The 13,274-nt window shown below is 38.1% G+C and overlaps 1 protein-coding gene across 4 annotated transcripts in view; it reads left to right on the top strand.

Moving 5' to 3' along the window:
• The window catches only part of dgki (diacylglycerol kinase, iota), a 102,886-nt gene that overhangs the window by 42,201 nt on the left and 47,411 nt on the right, over window positions 1-13,274 (top strand). For all 4 annotated transcript variants that reach the window (XM_026147877.2, XM_026147876.2, XM_026147878.2 and 1 more), the window contains exon 2: window positions 7,979-8,087. In XM_026147877.2, the coding sequence (XP_026003662.1) occupies window positions 7,979-8,087 (109 nt within the window). The remainder of the gene's footprint in view (window positions 1-7,978; window positions 8,088-13,274) is intronic.

Genomic DNA, 13,274 nt, shown 5'->3' with positions numbered 1-13,274 from the left:
AGTGAGAAAACCTTTCAGCATAATAATGATAAATATTGAAACCCACGCAAAGGCAGGAAGGAGAAGGAGGGGGGAAAAAGTGCGCTGGTTCCATCGAATTTTTGGCTACAGGTGAGTGGAGCCACTGAGATGTTTGAAGTTCTGCCTGTAGCTTCATCTGAACAATGTGAACAGCTTTTCATTCTTTTAGCACTGTAATATAGCACTGCAGACATACAGGTAATTTTACAGTAGCTCACAGTGAATGTAGTTAGTGACTGGAGTTTAATGGCAAGTCAACTATAAAAATACCATAGTACCAGTCAAAAGTGTGGGCACACTCAGTCATAGTGGGGTATTTCTGTATTTTTTAACTGTAAATAGACACAACAACAAAACATCAGCTGAATTCTTCAATGACCTACAGTAAAATGAGCTTTCTTTGTTTTTGTGGGCCTAACTTATATTGATGCTGAATAATAGTTTGGCATAAATCATGAACAGCCCAATGAGAGGAGAACTATAAAATCACTTATGCTCTTGTGAGTTTTACTTGTTCAGGACAAATTTTAATTGTTTAATTGTAATATCATTTTAAAATAATATAAATATATATATATATATTTAATTAAACTCCTGTTGGATAATGAGAAACGTTCAGTGTGGTAAGTATACAGGAAATCTTTGTGATACTGTACCTGTTGATTCTACACAAAAACTTCACTTTTATAGAGAAAACAACAATATAACAATAAACCACTCGCTCAAAGTATTATTATGTAAAGCTTATAAAATAAACAATGTGATTGTGTAGATTAACGTACACTGTAAAAGTAGGCTGTAAAATAACGGTTGAGAGCTGTTCATCTTTAACATTTCACTTGGAACTACATCTAAGCAATGACTCAAGTGTAATGTGTCTCGTTTCCACATATACAGTTAATGTTTTTAAGAAAATGTTTCAAGTTGTGAAATTAGTGGAAATAATTGGCTCCTCAGTTGTTTCTCAGTATTAACAATTTATTTGTCCGTTTCTGTCGGGTTTGTGTTTAAAATGCAGATCTTACTCATAAGTATGAAACTGTTCTTAAAAATAAACTTCTTGGTATTCATATATAACAGGAACAAAGCTGAAAATAATAACATTTCTTAAACCAACCACTGGCAACTCCTTTTTTGGAAATGGCATATTCATTGCTTCTCTTGAAACAAAAATAATGCCGGTTTCTTTTGGTTAAAATAAAAGACTGGACTGTGGTAGAAATGTTAAGCTGTGCAACTTACTACTAATATCAGTGTTATTATCATTAATTAAGCCTTTATATTGTTTCAGTCTAAGTAATACAGAAAGAATCTGCAGTAGCTGCTTGCAAAACTATATTCCAACATCAGTGGGAGTTGATTGAGTCAGACAAATCAATTTTGACATTGGTTATTTTGGTTTGGAAGTCCCTCTTTGTGTGCAGTGCCGTGAGGTAATTTTAAATCACTGTAAATCACAATAAAGGGACTTTCTGGTTAAATAAAAGTATTAACAAAAGTCCCTTTATTATAAAGGGAAACCTGGTCAGGGTAGCATCCATACAAAGTGTAAACCTTACAAAAATGCAAAGTAAACCTAAAATACATCATCTACATCGCGGGTGGGGGAACTCGAGGCCTCAAGGGTCAGTGTCCTGCAGCCATATAAATCAGCTGTGTTGCATCAAGGACACATCTAAAACCTGCAGGACACCGGCCCTTGAGGCCTTGAGTTCCCCCACCCCTGATCTACATAATAAACAATATATAAATATTCACCACAGAAGTGGCATCTCATAAAAATATTCACATCCCCTTTACAGGATTCAGTGTGATGATTTTAAAGTAAGCAATCAATATATAAGTAAGTTTAACTTTGGTCTTTCTGCAAGTTAATCCATGTCTGAGGTGCAAACTAACCTTGGATTATGGCCAGTACCTGTTTGTTATACAAAAACAATCTGTTATGTATTATATATTCACATCTAATCTAGACAGTGATGTGACATTTTCAGCTTCTGGCCTTTCACAAGATAACCCCTTACAGAACATCACTGTATAAAAGGCTTATGACATGACTGGAAAATCTTAACATTTAGGATTGGCACAATTAGTTAAATAAATGAAGCATATTTATTCATTTTTCTACACAATCTAATAAGTGGTTGCTCTCAGTAAAAGTAAACCTTTACATTTGGATTTCTCTCCAATTATACTCAGTCTGTGCAAAGAAACTGACTTCAGAGTAAACCCACACTGGTGCAGTTGTCTCTTTTGTTAACCAGCTTCTCCCACGTAATCACAACATCTTCTGGAGTCCGAAGATGTTAAGCCCGATTCCTCCCACTTGCAGCTGCCTTTTTATTTTTGTGCCTATTACTTTTGTTCTCACTTTAGCTTTGATCATGAGCAGTGTTGCACAGGCACGACTCGCCTCTGTGGCCACACAGTGATTTTCAGAAACTGGTTAAATGACTGCAGCTATGGAGGAAAATTAACCATTGTAGGCTTGTACATCATCCGTACCACCCACCTCGAGAATCATATCTTCTTCCCACCTTAATCACTGGAATAGTGAAAAAACTACATAAACAGTTCCTGCTGTAGTAACTGTTGATCCCTCGGTGGATGCAAAGGATCCGTATTTAGAAAACATTTGGCGAATTACATCATCCTCAGTGTGTGGGCTGTGTATTGAAGACGGTATATGTGTATGACTTTGTGTCCACATTCACACTGTCATCCCACATAGGGTGATGGGGTGTCTGTCTAATTAACTGCATTTACTGTAAAGTTGCTGAAACACGCTCCTCACACACACACACACAACACGCAGATTCTCCACCAATACAATTACTGGATGAGCTGCCGATGCTCCCGCTGTGCCGTTGTCGTGGCAACGCCGACAACCCACCTCTACAGGAAGAGGAGGAGGAGGCTGGAAATAAGGAGATGAGACAAGAAGGGAGGATGAGAAATGAGGAGGAGGAGGGGAGCAGAGGATGACAGCAGCGTGAGGGAGAGGAGGAGCGAAGCAGTGGGAGGAGAATGGAGGAAGATTAGAGGGGGAGGTATGAGAGAAGTGAAGGTGATGTGCACAATGACAAAGCAGAGCGAGAGAGAGGAAGGAGGAGGAGGAGGACTGAAGAAGAGTGATGTGTTCAGAAAAAAGAGGAGAGATGGTGAAGGGGAAAAATGAGTGAAAAGGAAAGGAAGAAGAGAGGAAGAGTAGGTGGTGTTAGAACTGGAATGAGATTTTTCCAAGTTTTTAGAAGTGACGTCCAAAATTAAAGTTTGATATCTCCACTGGAAGCTACTAAGGACGGGCACTGGGCAAAAATATAATTTTATATTGACTGATAATTTTACAGCTTTTCTTCCTTTGTTAAACTTGCAAAGTCATGAGGATAAAAGATGTGCGTGCTTTAAACCTGCATTCTTATGCCCAAAAGCTTCTGTATTATAGAGGTGTGTGGGGAAAACAGCCTGTGTCCATGACATCAGCAACACTTTGCTGATGAGTTTATAGGTTCAGTCAAAATTTTAGGGTCACATTGAATAGGAAAGGTTTAAATGTTAGAAAGGAGGATTATTATTGTGATCGATAACTTATTGTTTGCATCAAGGCGTTTTGTGTTGTAAGGTAAAGACCCTTCAATAATACAGAGACAACTCCTCGTTCAGATATCATGACCCAGTATGAGAAAGCACTTGGCGAAAGTAGGAAGAAAATAATAAATAATAATAAAATTAAGTAGATTTCTTTGAGGTACTTTAAGTAGAATCATATCCATTATATTGGGACTTTCATGGTGTAGGTAGAGATGTTTTTAATTTGTCTACTGCTGGGTAGCTTTTGGTGTAATAATACAGGATCATTTTCTACTGGTGCTTCAAACTGAAGAGGGTGAAAACCGTCCAAGTGCAATAAAACTATGTTAGAAGTTCTGCAGGTCAGGGTGAACCGTGCAGTGAATTGCTCTGTTGATTTTTGTCTTTACTTTAGACACTTCCTGTTTTTGGATTTGCAGTGTTGAGGAGTCGTTCCTGTTTATTTAACTGCTTTTGAGGAAGATTTATTTTCAGATTGATGGGCTTCTGCAGACTTTTTCTGGACAAATTTGCTTAAAATAACTCCAAGTCAGGCATGCCGTGTGTGTGTGTGTTTCAGAGACCACTTTCATTTTATGTTTAGATTTTTAGGAGCTAGCTATAATTCCTGTGATCCTGTCTGCTTTTAGTAGATTAGGACTCACTCAAATGTAATGGTGGCCCATGACCTCTGAATAAGAGAGTGATGCTAATGGGCCTTTTTTAAGGGTACTGCTACTTCCGTCTGTCTGGCTACAAGCCCCCCCCCCCCCCGCAAAAGGAGGAAACAAAACAACAAACCCCTCTCAGGTACACACTTTCATTTCAGGGTCATTTCATTATGAGTAAGAACTCCATGAACAACACACACACACACACACACACACACACACACACACACACACACACACACACACACACACACTACTCATAATCAGTTTACAATAATCCTCGGCAGTAAGCGGCAGGGTTAAATGTGTTTGTGTCTCTCTGAAGGATCTGATTTTCCTGGTTTTGGCTGTCATCTGTGATAGCGATACTCGCTAACGTCAGTAACAGCAGCATTTATTAAAGAAAGAGCTCATGGTGCTAGAGTGCTGTGTATTTGAGTTTTGGGTTCCTGTTTTAATGTATTTGCTGTTCTGGAAATTCTTTCAGGAATTTACTTTTCAAGCTTACTTTCATTTTTATCCTCGCTTCTGTTTTTTGGTGTTTCCCTCTGTCTTGTTTTTTTTTCTGTGTCATCTTGTTTAGTGCAGGTCTGTCTACATAAAAAGTATATGTGGCACATCCATCCCAGAAAATGGCTCAATTAAGTAGAAAATCATAGAGTAAAATTAGCAAACAGTACAAGTCTTCAATGTAATAACAGTCCGTTTAAGTACAAATTTGAATAAAATACAACACTTCATGTAAAAAGTTTTATATGAAGGAAGACATGTTAATAATTTTAGTAAAAAGTAACAAAGTTAATTTAAAAACTAAGGTGACATTATAATGGCTCAGTATGCACAGTTTAAAGTAGTGTACAGGGCTGAAATGTTAACTGATGGTCATTTGCTCTCAGATGATGCATTGCATTGCAGAAAGTTGTTGCATTGCTTAGGAAAGATTTCCTTTGTCTGTGTTTCTGGCTCAGAGAAATATGAACACAATTGTCCAAATGTGCAGGTGAACACTACTGTACAAAAGTCTTTATATTTAGTTTCCAAGGAGCCAGACCTCCTTGCAATTTTGTAAAGTGGTCTTGAGGAATAGCACTTTACAGCAAGCAGTGACTGCTTTTTCACTGCTTTTCATTCCACTCCAACCATCTTTGAAAAATGCCAATGTTTGACAGGCATTAAATTATGTAAAATTTTAGTGTTTTGGCATAGTTAGCATAATATTTGTTTTCCCTACAGAGCATAGAAGAGTACTGTTAGATTTTGATGCAATACCATACAGTAAAAGCATACCTGGATAGAAAACCAGACAGTGGAACATAATCAGTCATGGACTGGCCTCCCCAGAACCCAGACCTCAACATTAATGAAGAAGTGTGGGATCATCAAACAGCAACCAACATCCAAATAAGAACTTTTCATTGTCCTTCAGGAAGAAGGACTATTGGAGAACTATTCCTGAAGACTACTTAAGGAAATTACAGGAAATCGGCCTCAGAGTTTCGGCTATGTTGAAGAATAAAGGTGGTTACACAAAATACTGACTTTAAAGTGATTGTACAAACAGTCTTTGCCTTCCGCTGTATTTCCATTCACGGTTGCACTACACCCATTTTCTTCACAAAACATTGAGAAATGAGGGGTGGTGAACACCAGCAATATGTCTGACTTCCAATTTATTAGAAACCCTGTTTACTCATTTAATAGGTGCAGTAGGTCAAACGTGAATCAGCAGAAAATGAAACATTTTTCGTTTTCATTTCTCGTTTCTTGTTGATTTTTAAAATTGGTTTCGGCAAGCATCAAACGCACCATTGTCCCTAAACAAATGTGTGTCCGACCTCAGCAGACAAAATGAAACACAAACTTGTTTAAACCTGATAAATGTTTGCATATTCGCTTTCTGCCTTTCGTTTCACTTCTGAATAAGCAGTTCCAGTAAAAACTCTGGGTTTGCTCAGTCTCGCTGCATGTGCTACTTCCTCTAATGGACTTACTGTGTTGCAGTGCCCTCAGAGCTGAGTGGAGAACTTTGTGAGTAACGAGGAGTAAAAGTGTAAAAATGAGGCCTTAAATAACGAGGTCCTTTAATCAGTTAGACTTCGCTGGTATTTGTGTGTGGTCGCTGTTTTATGCGGCATATGTCCGGCCTCCATACGTCCTTTCATTTCCGGTCATCCACAGTGTGCTATTTTTATCTCAGGGGCTGTGAGCACTTTTGTGTGTGTGTGTGTGTGTGTGTGTGTGTGTGTGTGTGTGTGTGTGTGTGTGTGTGTGTGTGTGTGTGTGTGTGTCATCAGGTTACAGGGTGTGTAAGTGGACTCCTCTTTGTCCTGGCTGATAATTTTAGACAGAGGGCCACTGAAACTTTCAACAGGGGGTCAGATACTCCTTTTCCACTGACACACACACACACGCATGCACGCACGCATGCACACACCCACACACCTTTGGTAATGCCCATAATTACTAGCTACTATAAACATCTTGTTCATCGCCTCAACTCAGGATTTGTTTTAAATGTTCCTGATCTGCAATAGTTTGTATTCTACTGTAGTATATTTTAATATAATGAATAGTTATAAATAAATAGTTTAATCAGAAATCAAGCAGTGAGTTGTCAGTGTGTAACTTTTTTGCGTTTGAGCTACAAAGCTCTCTTTTTTTCTTTTCTTTTTGCCGTAGCGTTGGAGCACACCCTTTTCCTTTACAGCAGTACTCTTTTGCCCTTTCCTAAAAGCCCAGACTCATATGTGGTTTGGTTCAGGTTTAGCCACAGTGACAGTTCTCTCTCTTCTGTTAGCAGGTAACCACCTGCCAACTGGGTGGGAAATACACATTAAAGCATAAAGTTCAGTAACTACATCACTTTTGTGAAGTTAAGTTAATCTTGTCAAACAAATTTTCTGGCATCTCCATCTCCTTTACTAAACTTCTTGTTCATGCCAAATGATTAACTTCTCTCATTTTTACCAACTTAGTGTGAATTTGAAAGCCCCGGTCATAACACTTTAAAGAGTCCCTTGGTGTGCCTATAAAAAGCCATGCCAAACAGCATTCTGTGGGTGTGGTTTGCAAATAAAGGTGACACTTTGTCTTTATCTTTAATAGACACGTTAGGGTATTCACTGTTGTTCAAACAGGCCGGTTGTCTCGTCTTTTAAAAAGACAAATCCACAGATTTAACTTGAAGGAGAGCACTCATTTCATATTTTCACTTTAATTAATTTATTTTTTTATTTATTTTTTGCTTTCTCTTGCATTGACTGAAGCCAGTGAGACTGCAGAGGTGTCTGCGTAGATCAGCAGTTAATAGATGTAGACAGATGGGCCCTCTCATGTGGGTGACTGTACTGTGTACTTGCAGAAGAAGATAGATGAGCTATGAGATGAAAGAGTCAGGGACAATTGAAGTGGATAAAGATGTACTCGAGTCAGTTTAAGAAAACTGCAACAGGAAGTATAATGGGGCGAGCGTCTGCGAGAGATGACTGCTGACTCATCCTCTGACATAACAGATCTGTCTGCGACTTCTCTCGTCACCCCAAAGTGGCTCTGGCAGTCTCTCCGCCAAGCTGTTCCTGGTTCACCTCAAATATCTCCAGCTGAGCCCGCTTGAAAACAGCCTCCTAATATGAATAATGTACTAAATTATACTGAAAAGTCCGAGAACTATGAAGTATCTTGACAATGATAACCGTGTGTTTCCTTCCGTTTCTTAGGAAAGCGATTTCCCGCTCAGGCCTCCATTACCTCGGCCCACCTCAGCCCTCGCTTCCTCCTGCGTCCAACGGCCCCACCAAGGAACTACGTACCTGTGTGGACTGGACGGTCAGAAATGCACATGCACATTTATTTTATATAACTGTGAATCTGAACAATGATGACATTTTTTTCCTGGTCCCAGTCTGTGTTGTCCCTATTCTGTCTGGCTGATTCACTTGTCGACATTTGCATTTTTATGCCAACAGATTTGTTAGCAGACTGGTTTCAACAGCCATATGTTCATGTGGAAATGGAAAGCAGTAATTTGATTTTCCTTCCTTTTTTTAATTCCTTACAAGAAAAATGCCGTTCTATCTCAGCGTGGGAAAGAAACTTTTATGTGTCACGACTTTGTGACGCGGTTTATTATTCGACATTTAATAGGTTATATTTAAGAAACATGAATCACGACTCAAAAGCACCAGATTAAAAACACTTTGGGTTTTAAATGTAGTGCTAATGCTTAAGGAAATGTCAACATGAATTGGAAAGTATTGTCAAAAATGCTGTTAAAGAACCCAATAAATGTATTTTTAAAAAGTCCTGTCTTCCTGTCTCCAGTTGCGCCACTCCAAACCTGAGCTTGTGATCTGGTGAAAGCAGGTATTAAAACAATGAATCTGCAATATTCACCAGATTGTGCAGTGTGTGGCACGGCAAGTAAACAATCGTCAAAAACAGTCAAAGATGCATTAAAACAATGATAAAAATAATTGAAGCAGTTTTTTTGATGATACACCAGGATGACAATGTGAATTGAACCTAATCTGAAAGCAAAAAGACCAATGAGACAGTTTTGAATAGTATTACTGAAGCAGGCAGATAGTTTTTTTATAATCATGAAATAATTTAAAATCTTTTCCATGTTGTTTTTCTTTCAAATTGTTTATCACCTTCTTTCTTTCAAATCTTCCATTGCCATTTAGTTTTATTTAATAAAATCAGATTACTCTGGGTCCAAGCTGTAAAATCATATGAATCATCTGAAGGTTTTTTTTTCTTTTTACTTACATAAACTCTTTTGTGCAAAAACTTTGCAGACTTGAAACAATTTTTTTTTTTTTATGATTATGGTACAATAAAGCCATTCAAAAAAAAAAACATGACAAAGAAAAGAAAATAATAGAGCGTTTTCACATGAGCCTCCAAAATTCAAGAAAAAGACATCAAAGTGCTTCAAACTCAAGAAGAATATGTAAAGGTGAAAAGGTGCATTTCATAGAATTAGTCGTATCTATTGAAAATTTGCCAGCCACATAGAGGCTTTGTGAGGGTACTCTATGTTAATGGATGTCAAACTATGTATACTGAGGTGTCCAAACATGTCATTAAGGATACGGGGGAGGTCGTCATGTGTTGTTTTTATGGGGGAAAGAGTTAAATGGGGTGGACATCTGAAAAAGTTGTGTAAAAATATATTTAAAAAAAACCCCCACCCTCTGTCCTTTAGTGTTAGTACCACTACCTCCATTAGTTATTTGATTTTATTGTATTTTATGTATTTATATATTTGTACTGTGAACCTACTGTCAAAAACAAACTGGTTTATCTGCAGTGATACAAAACATTTCAAAAACACCTTAATTTCTTATGTAATTTCTTTTTTGTTTGTTTTTGTCCATCAAAAACGAACAACATTTACGACTTCCACTTTCCCCATTTTTCACATTTGCAAAGCCATCCCGCGGGCCGGATCGAAACCTTTTGCGGGCCATTTCTGTCCCACGCTCCATTTGTTTGACAGCCGTGCTCTAAATGATTCATGCATCAATAATGAAAAGCAAATGCAATGTGCTTTATTATTAATAGGAAGGTGTAAGTAGATAAACAGTTGTGGGCTCACATCTGAGATTTCCCTTGGGCTCCGTCTGTAGGGACACTTCCAGCACGTCATTGCTGCCCTTTATCTCTCTGCACGGCTCTCATGCACTCACTCATATATTATCACTGTGCTCAGACACTCATTAATATACACTCAGGGGTCGATTCATTGAGACCTTTAAGGTCTGCTTTTAGGTGCTAATAAGTCCAAAAGGGTTTGTCCATATTCCCAGCAGGGCCAGAACACTGGTAGAAGATGTGTAACAGGAAGTGGAAATTTAAACAAATGTCCATTCAAATTGATTTTCTAGTTTGTCACTAATTATTGTGACTTTATGAAAAAAGTGCTGCACTATGACAATAAAACCCACATTAATTACTTCATAAAAGATGCAGGAACGTCAGAATGTCTGCTCCTCACAGTAAACCCTAGAAAGTTGGTTGAGGTTAAAAAAAATTTAAGTGACTGATTCTTTTTAATTAAATTGTTATTTCAAAGTGCTTTTAAAGATTTTGGGGCATTTGCAGGTAATCCAGTCTTTAAGTGCTGACGTGACGAATCCAAACTACCCTGCATTTAATAAGGCTTTTGTGTTTTTAACATGTTTTAATACTCTGTATCTTGTTCTATTTAATCTCAAAAAGCCCCTAAAAACAGTCAGTGATCACTGTCGGTTTTTCTTACCACTACTCATTTTAAAGCTCAGTTTTTAAAACGTTACCATGTAACTACAGCCCAGCCCATGCAGCAGTATATGAATGACTAACCTCATATTGTGCATGGATTATGTCAGTTGTTCTCCTGACTGAAGTTCGGTCCGTTTACAGCATCCTACCATGCAATTGCACTTGTCCCTGACTAGAGATGGCATGATACCACTTTTTTATGTCCGATACCGATATCATAAATTTGGATATCTGCCGATACCGATATGAATCCGATATAGTGTTTTTTAATCAACAAAACTGTTTTTTAAAATATCTTGCTGCATTTTGCAAGTCTGCAAGTTCATACTCAAGTTTAAAACAACAACTACACTAAAGCTATTCTGTTATACCTGTATACAAAAAAAATATTTCATAGTTCAGCAATACTGATCAATCTAATAAACTTAGACCTACACCATCCTCCCTATTCTGGTATTTTAAAGAGTACTTAGCGTAAATATTAAGCAACCTAACTAATAGGGTTCCAACTCCCAGCAACAACAAAAATAAATAAATAAAAAATAGGGAACCACCCCTCACGCGCCACCTCATGATGCTTAATCGACGTAATCAACCTTAATTTGATGCAGTGTGAAAGAAAATGCACAGAAATCAATTATTTTTCAAGAAATATTAAATAGATTCAACATCTTTCTTCAACAAAATTGCAGACTGCACAGATGGTACCTTCCCAAAGGAAAAAGTACTATAGCTTACTAGGGTATATATATTAGACTTAATAGTCACTATATACAGTAATTGACTTCTATTCATTTTACACCAAATTAAAACTTTGGGTGTCAGATAATTATTTATTAACAGCTCGACATTTTAAATGAGAATAAGAAAGAAAAGTATGTCTTTGTGCCCCCTTTTCCCAGTTAATGCCCTATCGGCCCCCCTGGCTAAACTTGGCTGGTAACTGTGCAGGGGCGGATCTAGCAGTCAGCTACGTAGAAAAAGATCTTCGAGTAGAAAGTAATATTAAATAAATTGTAACAACAGCTTATCAAGCTTAAACGTGCTGCTGTTGTTCAGCCGCTGGTTTCCTCTTTCTGGCGCAAAGTGGACCAAAAACAAACAAGAGAGACGGACTCGTGACAGAAAACCCGATCAGCTGATCAGTTTCACGATTGAAGTAGCAGCCGGAGAGCGAGAGGCAGTCGCTCGTTAAGCTTAACACAGGAATGCTTTACAAACATTCAGAGATGGACTTACACACTTGCTTTACTTCTCTCGGGGATAACTTTGTCGGAGATGAAATGCGGGGTTGCTAGCGAAGCTCCAAATGCTATCCAGACCACCGACAGGTCCCGCATGCCACAGCCGCTCTATCACGTGATGCATACTGCTCCGACGTGCTAACGTTCTGAGGTGAGTTACGGCGTGTTGCAAGTTTTGTGAGGTGCTTTCGTGATATTTAATGGATCGGATTACATTTTTTATTTTTCTCCGATATCCGATCCAGTAATTTAGGTCAGTATCGGACCGATACCGATACGTAATATCGGATCGGTCCATCTCTATCCCTGACCACCGGGAATCCTCACGTTAACTTTTATCGAGTGGAAAAAAGTTAGCGTTCATCCTCCAGCTTCACTGTGTTTATTATGCTAACATAGCTGTGTCGCTAGCGATCACGTAGCACATCGTTATATACCAGGTAGCCAAACTTCCTACAAACGTCACTGTTGTTTAGTTTTCTGTCTTCATTTATGTCGGAAGTGATAGCAGAGCTGTACATCTTAATTTGTTTCCGAAACCCCGCAGTCAGGACATGCTATATTGTATTTAGATGGAAGCTAGCGAGCTAACTCCCTGCTAACTTCTAATTCCGTTAAATGTCATAAATTCCGTTTTTATGGATGCCTGGATGTTCAACTGAATTGTTACACCTGGTAGAGCAGCCACACTGATCATGTTATTACAGATGAAGGAATTTAGACAGTTTTTCAACTCTCAGTGATCGCTTGACTTATGGACCTGCAGCGGAGTTTAGGCCCAGACACGGCTAATGACGTCAGACTTAAAGACCAGATATAACAGTTTTTATTGCCTGTTTACTTTCTTCAACTTTTTGCCAGTAACTCTTTATTATAAATAAAATATTGGAATAATAGAATAGAATAGAATAGAATAGAATTCAACTTTATTGTCATTGCACATGCACAGGTACAGGGCAACGAAATGCAGTTTGCATTGAATAACACATTACTCTTGATGTAGGACCTTGAAAGGTTAGTGTATGTAGGTCACTGTAAAGTTGTAAGGCTGCAAAATTATATTTTACAATGCGTGTTTATAAGTTTTAAAGAACCTATATTTTTGCCACATTACATTTTGTAGCTCGTTAAATGTACAGGAGACAAAGAGTTTAGATGCGTATTGTGGAAATCTTTCTTCAAGCCTTGCAGATTCTTTGCCCGATTGCTAAAGATATGCCTGCATTGGCTTGGGAAGGAACTGCACTTCCTGTTGGACCATGTTATGCTCTTCTGGCTGTTATGCACATTATTCATAAAATTGAACTTGGATTGAAGTAAATAAGACATAGTGATTTAAATTAAACCCATCTTGCCAGAATCTCTTAGATCCTAACAGAGTAAAAGTGGGACAAAGACTGTTTGTGTGGGCAAAGTGGGACATGTCATGTCTTGCCAGGGGTAGTCTGAAATGTTCACATTGAACTTAAAAATTTTTGATCCATATTTTACAGTTGTAGTG

This window comes from Astatotilapia calliptera, chromosome 17, assembly GCF_964374335.1.
Source record: "Astatotilapia calliptera chromosome 17, fAstCal68.1, whole genome shotgun sequence".
Lineage (NCBI taxonomy): Eukaryota > Metazoa > Chordata > Actinopteri > Cichliformes > Cichlidae > Astatotilapia > Astatotilapia calliptera.
This window is presented reverse-complemented; position numbering and strand designations above follow the sequence as displayed.